The 24,714-nt window shown below is 36.3% G+C and overlaps 1 protein-coding gene across 1 annotated transcript in view; it reads left to right on the plus strand.

Moving 5' to 3' along the window:
• Positions 1–6,627: 6,627 nt before the first annotated feature.
• Positions 6,628–24,714, plus strand: part of KIDINS220 (kinase D-interacting substrate, 220kDa) — a 66,464-nt gene continuing 48,377 nt past the window's right edge. Inside the window, 12 exon segments of the mRNA XM_009999158.1 lie at positions 6,628–6,735; positions 11,485–11,583; positions 12,978–13,076; positions 15,361–15,459; positions 16,403–16,504; positions 16,967–17,065; positions 17,929–18,126; positions 20,111–20,209; positions 22,255–22,353; positions 23,028–23,126; positions 24,049–24,226; positions 24,448–24,612. Of these exon segments, the coding sequence (XP_009997460.1) occupies positions 6,628–6,735; positions 11,485–11,583; positions 12,978–13,076; positions 15,361–15,459; positions 16,403–16,504; positions 16,967–17,065; positions 17,929–18,126; positions 20,111–20,209; positions 22,255–22,353; positions 23,028–23,126; positions 24,049–24,226; positions 24,448–24,612 (1,444 nt within the window).

Here is a 24,714-nt window from a genome sequence, read left to right on the forward strand (position 1 = left end):
GAGCGGAGCCTCGGGTCCGGCTTTTGCCTCCTTTTGTTAGCCCGGAAAAACAGGTACGAGCTTGATCTGTCCGCGCTGTCTGGCACCTGCTTTCCAAGGTACCTGATTGTGGAATAGTTGAGGTTAGGAGGCCCCTCCGCACGCCAAACCCTCAGCCCCGCCGGGGCCGCCCAACCCGGGCCCGTGTCCGGAGGCCTTTTCTGTGTCTCCAGCGGCGGAGACGCCGCAGCCTCCCGGGACAGCCAGAGCCGGGTGACCTTCACAGCAGTGAAGTGTGTCCTGGCGTTCAGACAGGGCCTCCTGGCGCTCCCCTTTCTGCCCGTTGCCTCTGGTCCTGTCACTGGGCATCACGGAAGAAGTAGAGTAGCAAATTTTCCTAAGGGTAGGGCTTTTCCACCTCTCCTATGTGTTTAACAATCGGTTGGGAAAAGTGATTTCCCGTCTTTAAAGGTTTGATGCAATATGTATTAAATACATACAGCAATATGTATTTCGATGGGTAAGTGTTTGAATCATGGGATTCATTACCTGACCCCACCCTGTCAAACAGTAAAGAAATGGAAACATAAAAAGGAGAGGTTTTTGTCAGAACAGAATGTGTAAGAAAACACACGTATTTGTCTGTTAGATAAGCATGCATTATTTTATGTTCTTCAATGGTGGTTATTTAAAGCAACTTGATTATTAAGAAATTCAAATCTACTTGAAAGCCTATGAAATGTAGCCATATTAATCTTTAAGTCTGTATAACAAACTTTTCCATCACACAACTGATTTTTTCCGTAGGTGAAAATACTGAAATAGATTCTTGTCATAGAACTTGTCTCTTTGACTGACAAACCCTTGATTTTATGGTTCAGACAAATGTCTTATCTTTAAGAGATGTCATAAGATGATGTCGTAGGCTTCCTTGCTGCACTTTTTGTGTGTTATATATGGGGTTTGACAATTGATTTGTAGTGGTATAAATTTCTGAGAAACTTAATATTGGTACCTGTTTCTGTTTACTTTCTTTTACTTGAAGTATTTAAAACCTGAAATAGTGTTTTGTAGGACTAAGCATTTTGTATTTTGTACAAGCATTGAATTTTTGCTTAGGATTCTGATGTTCTTACCAATATCTTTTTGCTAATTGAGCTTTTCAGCCAGGATAGAACGTTGATATACCTGCCAGTTGTTATTGGATGACAGTGGTGACTTCTTACTTAAATACATTTGCATCTTTCCAGTCTATTGGGTGTAATCCCCAGTTTTGTGTTTTGGTTTGATGGGGGGTTTTTTGGTATTAAAAAATAATCCATCCCTGAAATATTTAGAAATGGCCATTGCCTTGGGTGCCCAAGGTGGAAAACATGACTTTCGTGTCTCCAGTTCCCTGTATCTTTTACCATGTAATAAAAGGTTGCAGGCATAGGAACCTCCTTCTGTGCAAACTTTCTTTAGTTATATTGGTTATAGGTTTCTGCATCTTTTGTTACCTTTTTGTATCTTTTAATATTTTCTCCTGTTACTGTTTACTCTTTCCTATAAAGTAACACCAAAAAAATCTATTAAAATGTTTCTCATCTAGATAACAGGAGTGTGACTGATGGTCTTGCCAGATAAATAAGGAAGAGATGAAAATCAACATAAGGTCATTAGTCATACTGGAACTTCAGGCACTGGAGAAAAGGTGTGCCTGTAGACTACTTGTGGAAACTTAGATTTGTTGTTTCTTTCTGCTTCTGAATACTAGAAATTAATATTTTAGCGACTCATGTAAACTGTTCTGAAAATTTGTTCTTTAAACGGAATCCTTGACTCATTCCTTATGGAAAGAACAGTTAAAAATATTTACTGCTTCATGGGACACCTGACTTGTGATCTCTTAATGTTTATGAAGCGCGTCTGTTTAGCGAGTGATTACAGTGAGGGGTCGTAAAGGATGGGGGATGCTTATATGTACACACGCTTCTTCTGTATTCCACATTTCTTTAAATTCTGATTTGGAAAGATGGCAGAATACTGCGTGTTTCTGTGTCTGATTTGTACATGCCCAGATTTCAGCAGCACTGTAATTATTTCCTTTTACAGTTAACTGAAAGATCTATCACAGTGTTGCATGTCGGGAAGGTAGCTTTTGTGTCTGGAAATAGAAGGAAGCATGTTAAGAAGCATATTTTTTTTCATCGTATGATGAAAATAGGAATTTTATGTGAGTCACTATGATCTTTACCTTTTGAAAACAAAAACAATCAAAGAAAGTCTTCTCAATAACTCTAGTGATTGTTGATCACCAGTTTTTATTTTTCTTCATAAATGATCACAGTTCATGCAATTAAAAAATGGGGGAGAGCTATGGAGAAGATAGTGATGTCGGAAAAATGTAATGTCTAATGACATTTTTTTTCTGTAGTTAGAAGCTGGTACAAGATTCTGAGAGTACATTAAGTATCTGCAGATCTGAATTATCAGGACCCCTGCAAGTCAATTCTGATGCAGTTGACAGAAACTAAATTTTTGTAAATTAGCAAATTTTTGCAGTCTTTCCAAATCAGTGATAACATCTGCTTCAGTTCAGAATGTGTGAGCCTTACAAAATCCGGTTAGTCCTTGTACTAATGTTACCTTCACCTGAGCATTTGTGTTCCAAATATGTATTTTCATAGTTCTTGGTGTCATGCTAGTCTTACAAAATACGAAGATTTGCTGCCCAAGGGCGTTGTGAGATTTCTAAGCTTGGAAGCTTGGATTGCGAATGAAGAGCTGGTCTGTGGGCGGGAAATTGGCTTGCTTTGGTGGGAGAAGAAAATAATAGATCTAATCCTTTTTGGAAAGGGAATAAATTTCCGAACAGGCTCCTGCTTTTAATTGAAAGTTTTGTTATAGATTGTGAAAGTACTTCTACTGTGTCAGACAAAGCAAATACTGTTAATTGAGCTATTAAGGGCCATATTATGTATTGGAATCTCTTGAATGGTACTGCTTTTTCACTATGTTTATGAAATTTGGCAGGGATTAAGCTCTTATCCTTTATATTGGTAAAGTATAAGGTATTGGGTTGATTTTTCTTCTGTTCTAAGGTTGTTTTGAAAAGTGTATGAATATATATTTCAGGAACTTTTTCCATTGGAAGGGCTGGAGTAGCGTTACTTATCTAGCTAGAGATTATACCCCAGTCTTGGTTGGAAGCATTTATGATAACTGAAAAGAAATTTTAAGCATTGGAAGAAATCACATTTTAGTGTCCATCACCCATACAGACTTGGAATACAGTGCTTAATTTTTATGACATAGAAACATAAATCTTATTTAATACAAAGATGAACTGTGGCTGTGCTCAATTTATGCGGACTTGTTGCCATGAGTGAGCCTTGTTTCAGGCATGTTTATTGTTCTTGGAGGAAAAAAAGAAGTGTTTACATGTGTATGATGCCAAGATGGTGGGTTTGGTATTTTTGTTTTGTTTGTTTGGGGATTTTTTGCCTGTTGTTAATTTTGCAGGATTTCTTTAAGAATAAGAAGAATATTAACCTATAGATTAACCTGGTGAATTCAGGTTGCATTTTAAATGGAAATTTCTGCTACTGACTCCCTAAACAGTACTTTCCTAAATCCCTCCAGTGGTGTTAATTCTTTTGATGCTTTAAGAAGCTTGCATTAAAAGTGGCAAATGAAAGCATGAGATATAAAATTCATTATTATAAAATGTTTTTGTTGTTCTTGCTTTTATAAAATATATTTATTCTAAGGAGGGAATATTATGTGACAGTGAAGCGTAGGTGACAAAACAATATACTTGGAGATGGTTCAGCCTACAAAGCTTTTATAATTAAAAAAAGGTAATATTAGCATGAAGTTTGTAAATGCAGCCCTAGATGTGTTCTTTAGCTTCAGGTATTTTGCTGTTAATCAAAGGTTTAAGTTGCCTCTGAGGGTTCAGATCTGCATTAAGGCAGAAACTGCACTGTCTTGGTAACTGGGAGTTCAAGTAATGATTTCTGAAGCAGTATACTTATCTACAGTGCAGCAGGCCTGCCCTTGCCTTTTTGAAATATGGCAGTAGGGAACATCAAGGGAAGAATCTTACTTTGAGGAGGAAGCAATGCTGAATGCTTTTTTGCTTTTCCCACTAACTAAGAATTAATTGGAGAAATTTTGATAGCAACTACAAAGTGTAATTCACTTGGTGAGACGTAGTCATGCTTTGCTCATGATTTTTAATATAGTTTTCAGTTTAGTGTCTGGTATGGAAAACAGAATGAGGAGGATTGAAGGTGCAGCTGCAGGAGAGAAGCTGGGACACTGCACAGGGAAATCACTTAACAGTGGTAACAGTGGAGCTAGTGGCAAGTCATGTTTATGAATTTCTGTCAAAATATGTAAAAATTCGTGGGAGGATTTCAGATGCCTGCATGTGAATATCTAATGTCATTTTAGGTGCCTGAGAACATCAGAGACATTTGCTTAGGGCTGTGAGATACTGATGCAGTCCATAAGGGAGGCAGACTATTCTGGACTGGCATCTGGATGTCTGGCAAGATGCTGATTTTTCTGGTATTTTTGTATCTGAAATGACCATAGGAGCCTGTGTGTGGACACTGAGTCGCTACAATCACTGTTTCTTTTCAACCTTTCATTTTTGGTGTGGTTTAGGTTGTGGTTGTTTTTTTTTTGGTGTGTGTGGTTGGTTTTTTTTTGTTTTTTTGTGTGTTAAGGTTTGCAACCTCTCAATTAGGTCTTCCTGCTACTGAAAAAAAATAAAGACAATTATATGGTACCACTGTTGTGCTGTTCAACTATATAGTAAACTTCAACTATATAGTAAACGTGACAGACTTTTTGTTTTCTTAGTTTATTTATAACTTTCTTGTGGGAGAGACTTGCTATTTGTGCAATGCCTGGTAAAACTGTTGCTGTGCTTTGTATGTCAAATCTAGTTTGTTTGTTTTTTTAACTGATTTTAGGTTTGGGTTTTATATAACATCTAAATGAAATGATTTCATTTGTTAATTTTTACCTGGTATGTGGACATTTGGAGTTGAGATGTATAAATCCTCTTTGGAATTTGTCCCTTAAGCCACAGCCTGGATTTTAAGCTGAAATTTAACAGTGGCAGTCACAGTCCCTCCTTTTCCTCTCTTCTCCCTCTTATGTTCTTCTGCTTGCATACCTAAAATTTATGTAGTTTGTATTTTCTTTTGTCACTGGACATTAATGTGTTCATAAAGTACATGTACCCAGAGTTGCTGTCATAACTGAACTGGGTATGTTGGCTTCTTTGCCGATGTTTTATGAACAAGGAATTTCTATATGTGGGTCATTTGATGGCTGTGGTGCTGTAGGTGAGCTCAGGTTGTGTCTAACATATCTTGACAGCAGCGTGTTTGTTTATATACACTTGCTTATTAAAGGAGAAAGGATGTTGTGATGCTGTTATTGCAATCCATGTAAGCAATTTGAAGTGGAGATTGTTTGATTTAAGTCTCTAAATCTAAACAAACTTCTCTGCCCTAAGTGTAATGAAGTACCTGCTGGCTTCCTCTCCTCTCTTTGTTGCTAATGTTCCACTTTGGTTGGGAGTGCAGAAAAATTCACTGTCTCCTTTTATGTGAGAATAAATTTTAGAACATTCGCCTGGGAAAGCCACTGTTTTTTGGCTTCTGTCTGGTAAAGAATAGCTTAACCGGTAGCCTTCAGCTAACACTCAACTGGAGTTTTTCCTCTGCTGTTAAACTGCTATCACACAAGGAAAAGCTAGAGAGCGCAATCGTGTCATCCGCAGGTGGGGAGGAAGGCGGGGGTGGGTGGAGTCTGGTGTTTAGCACAACGACTTGGTCTGCATCAGTAAAACTGAATTTAGGTGCAATGAATAATTCAGCTTCTGGAGCTGTATGTGTATACATTTGGCACAGTAATACTACCTGTTCTCTGAACTCTGCTAGTTCACAGCTTTTTAGGAAGTCTTAAATGATTTTTAATGCTCTGCCTTAACCAAGAAAAACCTCTCCTGTCTTACATATTAGAAATGAAAAATATATAATAAATTGGTAGAAGCTATGCCAAGTTTAACTAGCAAGGTAAGAAGAATGAGCTGTCATGTGCAGGCATGTCTGGATAAAGTTGGTAATAAATGATTCAATAAATGGTGTTTTCCATAGTTTCGTATGGCTTCAATTTAGATATTATCATTGTATTTCATAATGCTGAGTAAGCTCCATGTTCTGCTTACGTGCATAAAGGTAAAGGGCTATAATGTAAATAACTAGCATGTATGGAGTTTGTAACATACACAGGTATTCCTACAATGTTATATATGCCAAGAAAATTATATAAATGAAAGGCTACTACTATGCCTTCAATTAAAATACATATTTAGTCAATACTTTTAAAATTAATGTGATTTTTCTAAGAACTAGAAAGATGAAGCAATTGACTTTTCAATGAAATTACTGCATTTCAGTGTGAAGTGGTTTTTTGAGAATTATGGGTATTCGTACTCAACTAGTAACTTACTGGCATATGCAACTCATGCTTTCTAATGTCAGAGTTAACTCTCATAGCCTTTACTTATGATTTGCCTTTTTTTCTCCTTTCCTGAAATACAGATAAGATTTGTTAGAGAAGCATTTAAAATACTGTGCAAAGATGGCAAGTCTGATGAGTCAGAGTCTCTTGACCTACGTAGAAGAAGGAAACGTTCCTGCTCTGAAAGCACTTCTTGAGAAATGCCGAGATGTAGATGAGAGAAATGAGGTAAGATGATTTTTTGAAAAGTCAGTTTCAGATTGCAGCTTATTAGTTACAGAATTAATAATTAGTGAACTCATATTGGTTATTCAGTATACAGATTTCAGTTTTATTTTCAAGTGATTGCTTACCTCTGCACCGACTGAACACACCATACACAGTCTCCATCAACACCTCAGCATCTTCCATGATTTATTTTTTTTTCTGAGTGTTCTCCTAAGCTGGAAAATGTGGCTCAATCCTTTCTGTGTGAGTGGAGGTCATACTTGTAATTCTGGGAATTGTTTCCAGTTCACAGATCCAACTCCATATGCATTCTTTCCCAGTCCATTTTGTGGTGAAACTTGGGATGATAATAGCTCTTCCCTAGCATCCTGGTTTCTAGACAAGAGAACCTTTGTTATACAAGCCAACTAGGATTATATACTTCAAACAGATGCTAGTTTGGATAAAAACATATGTATCCAAAAAATAAACTGTAAGTAACCAGGAGGATTAAATTACTTTACCAGGATTACACAGGAGGTCTCAATATGCAGTAAGGAGTTTCAGTGTAGAGTATTCGGGTTTGGAATCCTGGAATAGTGCAAGAATTGTGATCTTCTGCTTTGTCATCTGATATAGTCTGGTTTGAGCATGTTGCCATCAGCAATTTAAGTGATTGTCCTTATACTGCACTGAAGAATCCCGTGATTTTCCTGGGAGGTTTGATTCATTAAAATGTCTGTTGCTAGTGACTGTTTACATTGTTTTGCACTATGTTTAGAATTCAGGTTATCTGGATGCCCTTCTAAGTCTGCTGTGTATTTTACAAATAAGTTTAGATGATTTGACTAAACTATTTTATCTTCTGCAGTAGTTTTTCTGGTTTGTAAGCATCTGGACTTTTCTTTCATCTGGATGTGCAGCTTGTATCAATTTTTATTTTGGTTGTGATTTTCTAATAGTGTTGTAAAACTAGAACCTGATAAACTTATGTAGCGTATTTAGAGAATCAGATTCACAGTAAAATTCAGGATAGGAAGGAACTGTGGAGATAAATGAATTCATTCGTCTCCTAATTACAGGACTAACTTCACTGTTCTGTCAGGTTGTTCAAGGACTTAACAAGCAAAATTTGAAAGTCCTCAAAAGGAGGAAGAAACTGCAGCCTCACCAGTGTTGAGCAGAGGGCTAGACCAGGATTTGATTTGCCTTCGTTGCTGCAGGGACACACTGCTGGCTCATGGCCCTCTTGTCCATTGGGACCCCATGCCCATTTCTGCAGTGTGGCTCCCCAGGCAGGCAGTCCCTAGCCAGTACCATTGCTTGATGTTAGTCCATTCCAGGGTCTGTTTGCCTTTCAGCTGCAGGGAATTGTCAGCCCGTTTCTTCAGCCTGTTGAGCTTCCTCTGAACAGCATCCTTGCTCTCTGGCATATCAGCTACTCTCCATACCTTGGGGTGTCCTTTCTGTGGTGTGGTTCTGGGTGTTGATGAAGATGATACAATGTTAGTCCCAAATCAAATCCTCCAAAGCTGGGTGGCAGTAACTGTAAATAATTGACCATCACCCTGTGAATCTGACAGTCCAGGCAGTTCTTTTACTCACCTCTTACTTAGTGTGTGGAAGACTGGTTTTCCAATTAATTTATATTTTATTAAAGTCTTGGAAAATGCATGGTCTGTTTCATTATTTTTTAAAAATATATTTTTTAAACTTGCATAAGATGGAAATAATATTTTAGGAAAGAAGTTGAATGGCATGTATTACTTAAAACCAAAAAGCATCATGCAAATGTGAAAACAATGTGCAGAATTTAGCCTTACTGTAGTCACTAAATCTGGTTTCACTTAAGACAGTTTTCTTTTGTTGTTGGCACATTCATTTAGTGCTGTGTATGTGCATATGCTGAAGTATTTGAGATGGGAGAAGTTTGAAGTTTCAGAGCATACACATGAGCTTCATCACCTGGCATTCTTTGTGTCTGAGAATAGTCTGTTCCCTTTGCTGGTAATTCTTCTCAAAAACTTGGCTGAAATCAGACAAATAGTCTGTCTTGACTTTATCGACAGTATCACAGCCTTCAAATTCTTTTCTAAATTTTTCCTCTCTTCTTGATGGCACTCTTGGTTTTCAGTTACTGTCCTTTACAGAGATCATATTCCTTGTACCTGATTTTTTGGGTCTTCTGATATATTGCAGTGGAGAGGGTAATTTCTGGAGACATGTAGAGTTTGCATCAGTTTTCAAGCCATGAGGATGGGGCAGCTGTTCATACATTATCCATGACAGGAGTTTTATTTAAGTGCAGGCTCATTATTGGAATTCAGTGGCACTGAGTGCAATTCTGTTTCTGTTTTGGACCTGCCAAGATGTCTTTCCTTTTTGGATAAAAACAAAATACCAAAACTTGAATGCTAGCAGAGCAGGTCTTAAAAGATTGCTGGCAAGCCAAGGTTTGCTAGTGCCAGGACCTCCCAGGCTCTACTGAGTTGTCCATTGGTAGGATCACCCACGTTGTTACCAACCCTTTATAACTTGACTGTGGTCAGCTGCCAGAAAAACTAGGATATTCCAATGAGTTTGTATGTGGGTGATTTTATTGGACTAACACCAGCAGTTTCAGTTAAGTGGAGCAAGTCTCAATCTCTCTGCCTTTTCCCTGGGTGTCCTTTCTCTGTGCACATTCTTCTCACATACCAAATACATTGCTTACTTACCAGCTAATGATAGATGGTTGCCTTGAGTGATACATTATGAATCTTCTGTTCTGTAGTGGACTGTGAGAGAGCTGATCTGCAAAGTAGAATCATGAAATTATTTCCCTAAAATGATGCAGGTGTGCCACTTTATAATTTAGGTGTTGCAATACTTAGACTTAGCTGTGATGTGCAGATATACAGTACTTGATGTGCTTATGAGAAATATGAGCATTTAGTTGTTGTGGAGTGTCTAGGCTCTTGGGCAACTTTTGAGAATTATTTTGGATGTCACAGGTGTAGTAATTATCTTTTGTTTCTGTCTTGGTGAAATCTTCATTATTTGCTGAAACATTGAATCGGTATTTGAGAATCTTTTAGCAAAAAGGGAAAGGTGTTTTAAATACCCCTAAAGCAAAAAAATTCATTAGTTTATGCAGATGATGTAGGGAGGCAGTGTCTAAAACCTTGCTAGAGATGGGATAAACAGTATCTCAGCTATTTATCCACCAAGCCACTGAGAAAGAAATTAGATTGGTCAGGCATGATTTCTTAAATCACTTGGCATGAATATTCTCAAAATACTAACCTGCATATAAAAAACTTGTCTGAAAGAGCAAAAATTACGACTGTTCTCTCCACTGAAGAGAGCTGTTCTCTTCTAGAAAGTAGTATTTACCTTCCTCTTGATTTGTTGAGCATTTAATTTATTTATTTTTTTAATAACCAGACTTAAAAATACTACTGCTTGTTGATGAAAATCACAGTTTAGGATCTAAAAGCAAAGGCATTATTTTGAATGTATATGATGTATAGTTACAACAACATAAACTTCTATGAGAGCATAATTTTTCCCTGTAAAAAATTTACATTTTTAGGTTTTGTTTTATCCTGTCAGAATACTGTTGGTTATCTGTAATGTCATGGGGAAGATTCTGTGAAGACTAGTCAGGGAACATGACAATCCTGTCATATTTGATGGACCAGAAAGCTGTTTTGAAAGACTCAGGCCATTCCTGTGTTGTTTTGGGTTGTTGTTTGTTAGGGGTTTTTTTTGTATTGAAAGAGTAGAAAGAACTCATCAAATATCTTTATTAATCTTGCTGTTAATTCTTTTGCTAATGAAAATTAGTGATCTTTCTGTTTCTGCATTGATTTTTGTTCTTTTCAGGGAAATGGGTGGCTTATAACTCCTCATATATAGGTTTGTTTTATTTAGAGACCAGGTAATTTGAATTTTCTATATGGTTCAGAGATAAGGCAGAATACAGGTCAGGAAAAATTCTTTGTTTATTAAGCTTGTCAAAATTAACACATGGACTGTAAAATTTAGCAGGTTTTTCTCTTCATCATGCAGTGCAGTTGTATCTCAGAAGTGGGCTAATAAAAAGGTGGCAGATTGTAACTGACTTTTATAACATCCTTGAAGGAAAATAAACCCACTTTTCTCTCTTCCATCTTCCCTGAGATGATACTATTTGTTAACCTGTAGAGCACAGGACAGGAATTATATCCGTATTTGGTGTACTGCCAGATGAAAATGTGGTGTCTAACTTGACTATTTTTTTCCAAGACTTCAGCAAGAAATCTTAGTGATACTCTGAATCAGTGTGCATCTTTTAATGGCTGCTGTGACTCTTAGGCTAGATTTATTTATTTATTACTTTCTAAATGACAAGGTTGAGTTACTTCAAGATGTAACAGGCTGTGTTAGAGATGTCTTCAGTGGGAAAATCACTGGGAAAGAAAGATATTTCACAATATAAGTTCTTTTTTGGAAGCCATTTTTAATGTATTAAATATTTGGGGTTATTTTGGGGTTTTTTTGCAGTGTGTTTTTTGTTTGGTTTGGTTTTTATCCCTTATGGGGTGGGATTTCATATTATGTTCTCCATTTTTATTGCAAGTTGACTGTGTGGTTTGAAAACCAGTCCTTCTCACTGCTTCTCATTGGCAATTAAAAAATGGAAACAATTAAACATTCCTCCCTACTTCTTGGCATTTTATGGTTGGTGTATGTGTGTCATTTACTTCACTTCCCAGTGTATCACTTTTCCTAAAATTTTAATTTCAGAATGGCCAGACTCCACTCATGTTGGCTGCTGAGCAAGGCAATTTAGAAATTGTCCAGGAGCTTCTCAAGAAGGGAGCTAATTGCAACTTAGAAGATGCAGTAAGTATTATGCTTTATGTGCTGCTATCTAACAGTAGAGGAGGGAGAAATTTCAAGAGGTAGGCAAAGAAAAATTTTAGTTTAGTGTTGAGGGGAGGGTAAAAAAAAGAAGGTGAAAAGTTATGACACACAAGAGAAATTTCACCCAAAATTACCTGGCTCTGCATTCCTCTGATTTGATTCCTCATAAAGAATAGGGATATTTAAGATTTTTTTAATGTCTGAGGATCGCTGTTGAACGCTGCTGCTGTTTCTTCTGGGAAATTAGCAGTAGGAATCTATAATAACAGGATTGGCAGTAGTTGACATAAAAAGATAAATAGAGAAATATACCATCAAATACAAGATCCAAGTGATTTTGGTCATCTCAGTGATTTTTTGATGTGGAATTTTATGTATTCTTCTTTGTTTTGGTGTTTTTCAATAAATACTCAGAGAATTCAGGTTAAAGGATTGTTTCAGGTGAAAGTCACAACAGTGGCAAAGAAGGACTTCCTGCCTTTGAGGAAGAGGTTGACTAGGTGAAAGGTGCCTTGAAAGGATGAACATGACACAGGTGTTGTTAAAAAGTTTTGAAAGGTCTGTATATTCCAGTGAAAAGTTGACAAACTAGAAAAGGATGTTGCTTGTGGTTTTTTTCCTTCTGCACTGAGTTTAATTGTAGTAGTGTAGAGATCCAGGAAAGCCTGGTATGAAACCTGTAATTTTTTTTGTTGCCTTTTTTTAAAAGTATTTATTTTTTAAGACATTTTATTACATTTCCTGTAAATGTTACAGTACCTGTACTCATAGAAAGAACAGTTTCCATATAAACTGTTGCTATATTTGTATGTGTATAGCACATAAAACAGTAGTCCACGCATGGACATAGTTTCATAGCTCCAATCCAGTGGATGGAAGGTTAGTGTAATTCAAGAGGAAATGTATCTCCTGAAGTGATCATAAATCCAAGAAGCTGTTATCCAAATTCCCCTTCATGTTAGCCCCTTGGGTGCGGTCAGCCCCTGTATGTGGGGACAGACCACCACCATCTTCTGTGGTCTTGGTTGCCATCTTGTTCCCACCCAGCAGTTGTCTTGACCTCATTCTCTAATATTTTGTTGGTTTTGCTTCCTCTGTAAAATTTTTAAGAAGTTATCTCCCAGTGAACTGAGGAGTCGAGATTGGGTGGGAGAGGAAATAGTTGGAGGGGTGATTTGGAGTAGCTGTTGGTCTGTATTTTCATATCTAGAACTGGGAGGTAGTCTATGAGGTGAGTTTTTTTAATTTATTTTTTTAAAGGACAGCTTTCTGATGGCTTTGTGGATTTCCTGTTGTGGGTTAAACACTTGAAAAACAAGATAAATGTATTAAAATATTGAACATGATTTAAAAATGTTTTTTCCTTTTTTTAGGATAACTGGACAGCTCTTATTTCAGCAGCTAAAGAGGGACATACAGCTATTGTAGCAGAGCTACTCAATTATAATGTCAGTTTGGAGCATCGGGATTTGGTATGTATTGTCCTAGTGTAAAAATAAAATAGTTTTTAGTAAGGACAGCAATTTTGGAAGTTGGATATTTTCAGTTCCATAAACCAAATCAAAGATCTTTTATTTTTTGATTATGCACTCAGTGCTATTAAAATAGAAAATATATTTAGCTATTGTTTTTACAACTGTAAAATCGTTGCTTTAGTGTTAATAAAAGCAACTTTATTTCTAGGGCTGCTTTTTTTCTCTTAACTTGCTTTGGCGAAAACCTAAACTGAAGAACAGTTTTGATTTTTGGATGTGTTTTGTGTGGGTGGGTTTTTTTGGGAGGTGATGGCGTTATTGTTGGTTTTTTGGGGGGCGGGGGGAGGACGTTGTTTGTTTTTCTTTTTTGGTGATGTTACAGAGTCATAGAGTGGTCTGGGTTGGAAGGGACCTCTGAAGATCATCTAGTCCAAACCCCATGTAAGAGTAGGGTAATTGGTTAATCCAGACTTTTCCAGGCTTTACATAAATCTAGAAATTAAAACCTGAGTATTTAAAGGCATTTGTAAATAAGCTGTTTTACAACTAGATTCAAGGATGAGCTTTGACAAAAAAAAAAAGGAAAAAATACAGGCAGCACTCCTTACATAAACCAAATGTTGTCTTTTCCCAGAAGGTGCCTTCTGATATTTACTTTTTTCCAGACAACGATGATTATTCATATAGCACTCCTTGTTCTCAATATTCTAAAATTTGTTTTCATTCATCTTGTCAAATTTTTTTGTATGGGAAAGTGGGTGCTGTAGTCCAGACTGCCTAAAGAATGACAGAAGTTGCCTACATTATTAGAAGGTTTGATGCCTGTGAAGAGCTATGGACTTGTTTCCATTGCCTGAAAAGGTAATCAGGTACCTGCAAGAACTGCTTAAGTTAACAAATGGAGAAATACTGGGGGAGAGCTCAGTGTTCTTTCTTTAACTGAAGTTTCACTCTATCTCCAGCATGAGGCATCTTGCCATGTCCTAATGTAGCTTTTTCAGAAGTGTAATGTTAAGGACATCCATGTGGCCAGTAGTTAATTTCTAGGCTTCTGTCAGTGTGAGAGGGATCTTTTACCTCCCCAAAAGTGTATTATAAAGAAATGTGCTTACAGTTATCAGAGGCATACTGTTATTTTAAAATTGATTTTTGTTACCTGACGGGTCAAATGCCTTAGATAGTGAAACCTCATTGTCTCCTGGTTTACAAACATAGGTGAACACAGCAATGGAGTTTGCAATTAACTGATCTTATTACTCCCAGAAGAGTACTATTTGCTTCTTTTTCATGATACAAATCATTACATAGTTCCTTTATGAAGGCCAGCTGTCAGTTACACAAATAAAAAGTAAACCCTCTGTGCTAATTGATACGGATTCCAGGTTTTGTTTTTAAATAGTGCTTTATTTTTGGTTTATTTATCCAGTGATTGGATTTGCATGCACTTGAATGGCATCCTGGCCTCTATAAGGAATAGTGTGGCCAGCAGGAACAGGGAAGTGATGGTGCCCCTGTTCTCAGCACTGGTGAGGCTGCACCTCAAGTACAGTTTTGGGCCCCTCACTAAAGAAAGGACATTGAGCTAAAAGAGTATGTCCAAAGAAGGACAAGGAAACTGATGAAAGGTTTGGAGCATATGTCCTATGAGGAATGGCTGAGGGAGCTGGGATTGTTTACTTTAGAGTAAAGGAGTCCGAGGAGAGACCTTATCACTCTCTACAAGTGTCTTATAGGAGGTTGTAAAGAGGTGGGGATCAGTCTGTACAATGAAGTTACAAGTGACAGGACCGGAGTTAATGGCCTCAGGTTGTGCCAGGGGAGGTTCATATAGAATGTTAGGAAGAATTTCTTCATTGAACAGGTTATCAGGACAGTGGTGGAGTCGTCATCCCTTGAAGTATGTAAGCGTCGTACAGACAAAATGCTAAGGGATATGGTTTAGTTAAGGACTTGTCAGTGTTAGTTTATTATTGATCTTGAAGGTCTTTTCCAACCATGGTAATTCTGTGATTCTGTGAAGACCAAATTGAGTGTTTATAGCAAATTCAGGAACATTTAGAAAATATTATCCCAGTAGTAGTACGCAGTAGTCGTTTAGGACTTTCGTATGCTCAGTTATTATTTATTCTACATAAGGAGGATTACAAGGTTGTGTTGTCAACCCATACTGTGTTTTTGACTTGCAAAACAGTCTTAGGGCAAGTACAAAATAAAAGTCACTAATTAGGTTTCTAAAAAGTATTTTTTCAGTTTTTACATTTCTCTGAATTGTGCATTCCAGGGGGGATGGACTGCCCTGATGTGGGCATCGTATAAAGGCCGGACTGAAGTAGCTAAACTTCTGCTTGAGAAAGGAGCAAACCCGAACATCACAGGAATGGTAAGTTTTAATCTGACGTGTCCCCTCCTCCCTAATGTTTAAAGTCCTAGATTGTATCCTCATCTTATTATCTTGATTAAATGTATCTCATTTTTTGCTGTGTAACATTAATCATTATACTTTATAAATAATGGGATTGCTTTAATAATATTTTTTATTAATTTTTATTAAAGCAAAGGAGTGTATAGCTCTTAAGATTCAGATTATCAGGAGAGGAAATAAAAGGAAAGATAAATAGTGCATCTGATGCTACTTGTATAATAATTTTTTCCATGTCTGTAGAAGTTGATGAAGTAACTAATACATACCATTTAGAAACTACAATTTGTTTTAATTGTTTCATACTAGTTACCAAATGGGCTAGATTGTATAAATAGGTACCATACATGTGAGAAAGACTTAAAAAACTAACATACTGAGATTTATTTCATTTTATAAGCATTTCTGATAAAAAGTATAGACAGGTTGAAATCTGAATGAACAATTTCTTTATACCATCTGCTCTCTGGTGTTTGAGGCAACAGTGAACAGTCACAGGGGAACACTAGCGACTTATCTTTCTTCTGGATTTCATCTGGTTTGCAGCCACAACTTCTGCATGCATGACATGACACATCTGAAATCCTAATTACTTAGGGATATGATGTAGCTGTCTGTTGCTGCTCTCTTGCATTACAAATGTGCATGTTAAGATGAACATGTGAATTTTTAAACACTGTTTAAGGAGTTACGAATGAAAATGGATTAAAAACAGTAGAAATTTTCCTAGACATCATCTAGGCAATGTCTTAGGCAACAGTTATTGGTACGTAGTTAGATTTATTTCTGTATTTTCCTACTTTTATGGGTTTTTAATTTCTGGGAGCACTATTATAGTATTGTTCATGGAAAATAATTAAGACTATGTTTTTATTTAATACTTCTTCTTATTATTATTCCTAAGCAATACAGCGTTTACCCAATTATTTGGGCAGCAGGACGAGGCCACTCAGATATAGTACATCTCTTACTGCAACATGGAGCTAAAGTGAACTGCTCTGACAAAGTAAGTTATATTTATATAATAGTGAATTTCTTTAATGCTTGATACATTTATTGAAAAATAAGTTTTATTAGAAAAATAAAAATGTATAAGTTTTTGATTGGAAAAACACTTGCTGTTATATTTTGCCCATGATATTTGAAGTAGTGTGCTAGAGTAAGTCATTATACTTGCCAGAGATTTTTCCATAGTATGCTGAAGATAGGCATGAACATTTATTTCAGTGGAGCATATTTCTGTTTTCTAAGCTATTTGAAACCTTCCTATCCTAAGTTGCATAGAAAAGTAATTCTTACAGCTATCGTCTAGAAATTAGAAGTTAAATTGGCTTTTCAGATGTTAATTCACAAGACCAAATTACATATTTGTAAAAGCTAAAGTAGTGAAGTATATGATGAATACTAGATTGTAGGGGATGCTAAATACAGAGAGCAATATGATAAGATGTTATAAATGGTTTTGCAGTATGGAACCACCCCACTGGTTTGGGCAGCAAGAAAAGGTCATTTGGAGTGTGTGAAATACTTGCTGCAAATGGGAGCTGATGTTGACCAAGAAGGAGCTGTAAGTAGCTGTTCTTTTTTTTTGTATATAATCTGTGTGTCCTGTTTAATTTTATAATACAAGAAATACGTGAAAGATATGAATGTTGGTTGGAGTGTATTACTCTTCAGCTATTTGCAAACGGCATGTGAGGATTATTTAAAATTTTAATAAAATTATTATTAACTGGGCAGTTGTATTGGCAGTTGACACGCTGTTATATAAAATATAAGTTTCAATGAGCATAAATTAGTTTACGTTACTGTTCTCTGAAGGTTAACACTATCAAAATTCATTCTGTACCCAATCCTGATACTTCAAACAGCTTATTCCTCAGTGCTATTTGAAAAGTAAATCAAATACAAGACATTTTGAAAATAATAATGGCTGTTGTGCCTCTTCAGAAGTTGGAAATTTTTGGAAGGTTTCAGCTGCGTATTGCTTTAAATGAAACAGATTTTAATTTTTTTTGTTACATAACACACTTAAAAGAAAATCAGTAAAATTTAAGTGGAAAATTAGGACAATTTTTGTTATTCATATTATTATTTCTGAAGGCCTTCATAAAACCTCCTTGTGAGTGGTCTTGGCAAACCAGTGTGCTCTGTGTCCCGTATGACAAGAACATTATTTTACCATGCGTGTGACTGACATTCAGGAGTTAGAATAAACTGATTTGAGTTTTACTGTTTGCATTTGAAGTATTCTCTACTATTTCTTTTAAAAGAAAGCATAGCAAGTGCACTCTAAAACAATGCATTTTAAGTAACGTTTGGATGGCTAAGAAGGTAATGTCAGTGAGTGTTCTTTTGGTATTTAAACTGCCGGTATGATGATGGCTTCCATATCCACTGTACAATAAAATCTGTTGTTTTTGTTTAAAGAATTCAATGACTGCGCTTATTGTAGCAGTGAAGGGTGGCTATACTGATTCAGTAAAAGAAATACTGAAAAGGAACCCAAATGTGAACTTGACAGATAAAGATGGAAATACGGCTTTGATGATTGCATCGAAGGAGGGACATACTGAAATTGTGCAGGATCTTCTTGATGCTGGAACTTACGTGAACATTCCGGATAGAGTGAGTAAATTTTCATCATAGTTGTGGCTTTACATATATGTAGTTTTACATATATGTAATGATAATAGTAATAATAGTATATTTAAATACCGGTGTATGGAGATTTGTGGGATTTCTTCCACCTAGAGGTATTTTTATGTATTGCTATTTTGCAAGTATGTTAAGTGGCAAATGTTGCTGTGTGAAAGTCAAGGATAAATAACTTTCTTTGAGAGTCTTGAATTTTGAGTTTCCATAGAATATGGAAGTGATTTATGGTTGTGTATTTTTTGTTACTGTAACATAATACTAACACTGAAATGACTTGCAGGTTTGGGGTGGGGCTTTCGTGTGGCAGTGCTGTTAAAATTGTAGAACAATGCGTATTATTAAAAAGAAGTCAATCAGAGTCTTTTACAATTAAACTTTTGACTAGGAAATTTGCATGTATTAGAGGAGGGATTCAGCTCTGGGTGAAGACTTCTAAATGCAACTATTGAAGGATGTGCAGTGTACCTGAGCTGCAATTGCATTGGTCGGTAGAAGCATCAGTATGGTCAGTGACTAGGGTGTGAATCTGCTTGCTAGCCACTCAGGGCTGTATTTGGTTGTTTGTATAGGTGACTTGGACTGTCTGCAGTGTCCTCTTGATAGTGTTTTTTCTGAAGTGCCAGAGGCAGGCCAGGCAGTGTACCCTTAGGGCTATAGGTGGTCTGATACCTCAACTTGGGTGCCTCTGGTCAAGGCCAATGTCTTATTTAGTTCAGAGCAGTAATATGGTTTTGACGTTGAATTCCCAGTCCCTAAGTTGAATTGCTTGGGGCTGCAGAGAAGAAAGCAGACCCTATTAATATTTGTCTCATAATTTAAAAAGGATTTTCTGATACATTTGCCTATATTTCAGGTGTCAGTTTGGTGCATTTTTTAAGCTATGTACTAAGCTGCAGTGTTGCATGTGACAAGAAATTTCATTTCAGGTACATATCAAAGCAAAACGTAAAATATTTAAGAAAATACATTACACTCTCCTTTCCTCTTCTGTCACAAAATTCTACAGCTGCCTGCATTCCTGTGTTTTTGGGAAGGATAAATGACAGCTCTCAGTACAGTTGACTGTATTCCAAAAAATACATCAAACAATGAGTAGTGTTAGTTTCAGGTGCTAGAGTACCTTTTGATAAGGAAAATATATTGTTTTTCAGGCAAGTATGTAATAACTGTGATTGATACATGATCTACTACTACTGAGCTTTCTAACTTAATTCCACACCTGTGATTATAGCTAAACTTTTATCTATTTCTCTTGTTACATCATAAAAGAAGTATTAAATAATTTCAGGATTTAATTTTCCGAATTTATAACATATCCTAAAGTGTGTTAGAAGCAGAAGTCTTAAGCAAAATTATAGTGTTGTTTTATGAATATACAAATTTCCCACTGTGAAATATTTTTTCTTTTGATCAATTTGAGATAAAATTAGCCTTTGGCTTCTTTTCTTTATAGCGTATGTAAACAAGATAGCAGTCAAATTTGCATCAAAAAAAGGGATAAAATTATTTTAAATTCGTGAAGATCTTTTGTCAGCTGTGAAATGTCTAAAGGAGAGAGCCAATACTCTTGTCTGATTGTTGAGAGGTATTACCATAGAGTGGTTGGTCTTCCTCTGAACACAGAACAGCTGAATATTTTTATATTATTACTAATTTGTGCTGTTATTTTTTAAGTGGTTTGAGATGGACTTTTTTAAGATGCTTGTTTTGCCATAAGCACATAGTATTTAATCTCTTTGCAAAAAATATAAAAAATGGAGGCCAGAATTATTTTCTTCAATATACGCAGCAGATAGACCTTTTTTTCGTATCTTCCTTTAAAATATGTCCATATTTCTTAATGTAAATAGGCATAATGTTTATTTAGAGGCTATAATTTATTCTGTGTTGCATTTCTTTTTTTGCTAAATAGTATTGATTCAACTTCACTTTTCTTTCACTGTTTTTTTTCTAGAGTGGAGATACAGTGCTGATTGGGGCTGTTAGGGGAGGTCATGTTGAAATTGTGAGGGCCCTGCTGCATAAATATGCTGATATAGACATCAGAGGTCAGGTAAGTACAATGTAAATGTTGGAGTAGTTATTAAATAGGATGTGAATTTGAATACCAATTACACTGTCTTTCTGAAAACAGAACTTTAAAAACTCAATCTGCTCTATAGGAAGTTCAGATTCTCATCAAACACTAAAAATAGATCATGTTGCTGTGCAGTTTTTAACCTATGAGAAATCTGTAACTGTGATGACTTGTTAAGCAGCATTTTTTTCAGCTAATTTGTATAATGAATGAGAAGCAAAAGGTGTAAATTGAACTTATTTCATCTTCAGTACTGGACAGGTTTAAAATCGTGAAATACTTTAAACACCCCTAAATATTATTATTTTAATACTTAATATTTTAAATTTAATATCAATATATTGAAATATATTACTCTTTACATTTTTTTTCTGGTTTCAGTGCTGATTAGCCAGTTCTCTTGTTATGCTTGGTTGGTTGTTTTCTTTCAATGCCTTCCTTTACTGCACTGAGCAGTGTTGTCAGTGATTTCCAGGTTTTCTATCTGCCCCTTCATTCTTTTTTTGTCCTTTGACATGCTTTTATTCTTCTACTGAAGGCTCTCTCACTCAGCATGGTGTTTGTTCTTATTGTTAGATTCAGTTTGCCTTTTTTTTTGCTTGAAGTAATATTCAGGTTTTCAAATTTCTGAATCACTTGTCTAGCAGTCTGGTATGTTCTGCCAAGTTTGAACACAAAACTAACTATAGACACTGAGAGCTGCAAAAATTCAGTGTCTGGTATTCATGCAGAGCCTCATTGAGAAGCCAAGAAGCTTTTAGCTTGGATAAAAAGTGGTGTTTGGATCTCTCCCTCTGGCCTGCCATTGGAAGTCTGGAATTGTGTGGGTCTGAATCTTGTGCTTTTCAGCATCTTGATATGACCAAGGCAATAAATACAGAAAGAGCAAGAGGACCCAGCCTTTTCAGGGACAGGAGCTTATAACTTCTGGCAGTGTGGGGGTGTCTGTATAGCCATTTTCAGTGGTTGATCTAGAAAATACATTTGTGGCCTTGTTGATACAGCAGAGTATCAGGAGAGGAAGATCCTGGCTATGTGCTTCAGATCTTTGGATTAGGACCAGCAGTGTCAAATCAGTCATAAGTGCTAATGTCTAGCAACTCTCCTGCTCTTGGGCACTGCAACACCTCTCTGCCAGCCAGACCCGTTCTGGGGAAGGTTGCTGCCTGCCCAAATCTGTCATATTCCAGAAGGATTTCTGTCTTGCCCGGTATTCTTTGCTGTTCCTTCATCCATATGGACACTAGTCAGGGGAGACCTTGAGCAGGTGAAATGTGACTGTAGGGCTTTGGGAGTGAGGGTTGGGGCATTGTGAGGGGCTCAGATGATGTTCTCCTCAGCCCTTTGGGTTGGGGGGAGGGGTCCTGCTGGGAGCATCTGGCAGACCAGTACCTGGCTGTGCAGCTGGTGCTGTTAGCCAGCGGTCAGCTTCCTCAGACTGGTGTCTTTTAGGAAGCCACCTGACTGAAAGACAGAGGAGAAGCCCAGATGACCAGAGCAGAAAGAAATCTTAGTGTCCAGGCTTTAAACTCAGTATGCTGTAAAGTCCACAAGTGGAAGAAGAAAGCCTGCAGGGAAAAGAAGGCTGCAAGAAGTCTTGAAGTAGTTAGGTACTTCCATGTTCTAATATGAGGAGAAAAAAAAAAAAGAAACAGAGAAACATGAGTTGCATTATAGGGTAAAGAAGAACACTCTGGAAAAGGTTGTTTTATTCCATTAAAAAATGTGTATATTTTTGTTGCAACTGAACACATATAGCTATGGAAACTGTTTCAAGAAAGTCTGAATCTTCTTGTATTGTTAAAGTTCCTATCATATTTTGCACTAGCCAGATTTCCGTTCCTTGCCGAAGTTCTACTTGTCTACCAGTTAGGTTTGATGGCATTTCCCTTTGCCCTGAGCTATGCTAAAATTTGCTGGTTTATGTGCTTGTTTTCAGTATAGTAGTTGTACTTTATATAGTTTTTGAAGCTAATCCAACTGAATGAAAATACTGTTAACATTTAATACTCTCTTTTCAGGATAATAAAACTGCTTTATACTGGGCAGTTGAGAAAGGAAATGCTACAATGGTGAGGGATATCTTGCAATGCAACCCTGATACTGAAACATGTACAAAGGTAATGGTTAGGATTTTAATGGAATTGCTTTGTTTAACATTTCTTCTTTTCTCAACTGTTATGTAAAGTTAAGATGGTAATACCAAATTCATTTTTTGTGAAATGTTGGCACCTTGAGTGCTGTAGAAAAAATAATTTCAAGTTCTTCTGAAATACAGCATTTATTTTCAGCAATGGCAATGTCCCCTTTATTGATAAACATCCTGTGCTACTAAAACTCAATAGCAGGGAAAGTGTGGATTCTTCACCTCAGCATCATTAACATGCCCAGCAATAAAGAGTAGAGAGCAGGTGTTCCTGGACATTGAGGAAGGACGTTTCTCTTACTTCAAAGCCTGAAAGCTCAGACCACTGTTTGTTGCATGTGCAAGAGACTTCCATGGGTCTTTTTTTCAAATATCTTGTATAATATGTGAATCTTGTCTTTCTCTGTTTGACACTAATAGAAATGCATTTTGTTCTGTGCTTCTAATCAATCTACAATACAGAATTTGTGATACTTTTTCAATAACACGTGCCAAAATGTGTTTTTACTCGCAGAGTAACATATTTAATTAAAAAATTATTTTTAAGTGTTTGGGATTTAATTTGTTTCACTGTCATAGTTTTGGGGTTTTTTGCTTCTTTTTGAGTATATAGAGGTCTTTTTATTAGATCTGTTTTTTCCCTTTTAGGATGGAGAAACACCACTTATAAAGGCAACCAAGATGAGAAATATTGAAATAGTAGAGCTTCTTCTGGATAAAGGAGCTAAGGTCTCTGCTGTAGACAAGGTAAATAGCATTTGTTTGTTTACTTTAGCATATTTAATAATTTTAGTTTTGCAGACAGCTTTTGTAGAGAGCTGTCAAGGCTAATGCAGGAAAAGGGCTTCCTGTGTGCTTAATAATAAAATAGACCTTAATACTTAAAGGCTTAGTCTTCCTTAAGCTTAATAAATAAACAGATCAGAATACTTAAATATGAATTGATTCCCACTATTAATATATTGGCTTTTTGTTTGCATCAGGGTGCTTTCTTTTAAAAAGAAAAAAAATCCAGGTCAGAAATAAAAAATTCACAGATAAGAATACAAATTCTTAATGTGCTTGAAAAAGAACTTAGAGAATGGTTGTTATTTGTCAGTGATTTTCGTTTTTTATTAATAGACATTAAACCAAGCAATATCAAGACAACAGTTGTTGCTGTCCTCTTATGCATTACTTGCTTTGACTGTAAACCATTTAAAACCAGGAGCATTTATTGGATACTTTTGTAACCCCTTAGTATTGTATTTAGGACAAATAAGTAATAATGTTGATTTGATGTAGTGAGGATGTTTTACTGGAAAGCTTATTGGGGAAGTCTGAGCAGACATTGAAATAATTCTAACAAACAGTGTCACTTGTTCCAAACAAGTCTCTGAATTTGCTAGTAGCATTTGTTCCTAAATAGAAACTACAGTTTTAATGAACCTTAAGATATTATCATAAACATTTAAGAAAGAAGACAGTGCCTTAGATTCAGCATTTTAAGAACTTATCTTTTCACATGCTTTTTCAAGGGAAAAATGTGTACAGTAAGGTCTCAATGGTGTTTAAAAAACCTTAAGATCTATTTCAAGTAAATGACACATCTGAAATTTTGTGGAACATGTGCTTTGTATATGATCTTAGGAATTCAATTAGGTGTTACCAGTTTTTCACTTACTTGCAGAAGGGAGATACTCCGCTCCATATTGCCATTCGTGGAAGGAGCCGTAAACTTGCTGAATTGCTCTTAAGAAATCCAAAAGATGGTAGATTGCTCTATAGACCGAACAAAACAGGAGAGACACCGTACAATATTGACTGTAGCCACCAGAAGAGTATTTTAACACAGATATTTGGAGCCAGTAAGTATAAGTATTTAATTTTATATTTACTTTAATCACTTGTATATTGACAATACAGTTAATTCAATTCTGTATTGAAAAGTGGTCATACCAATAATAACAGCTATTGCACAGGAAGACTATATATACAAATATAGATGAACCTGATTTTATGTATGAAAATGGTCATATTGAAGAGATTGCCTAAAGCAAAGGTCTGTAACATAGTATTCTTATTACAGGACACTTGTCTCCCACGGAATCTGATGGTGACATGCTGGGTTATGATCTATACAGCAGTGCTTTGGCTGATATTCTGAGTGAACCAACCATGCAGCCACCTATCTGTGTAGGCTTGTATGCACAGTGGGGAAGTGGAAAATCTTTCCTGCTCAAGAAACTGGAAGGTAAAAGTTGATTTAGCCTTTTTTGTAGTTTCAAATCTATCTATGAAAAGTGTCACTTGGATGTTAATAGTTTTTGTGATAACTGTTGGTTCACGTAACTTT

The sequence above is a fragment of the Chaetura pelagica genome, unplaced genomic scaffold, assembly GCF_000747805.2.
Source record: "Chaetura pelagica isolate M959 unplaced genomic scaffold, ChaPel_1.0 scaffold90, whole genome shotgun sequence".
In the NCBI taxonomy this organism is placed as follows: Eukaryota; Metazoa; Chordata; class Aves; order Apodiformes; family Apodidae; genus Chaetura; species Chaetura pelagica.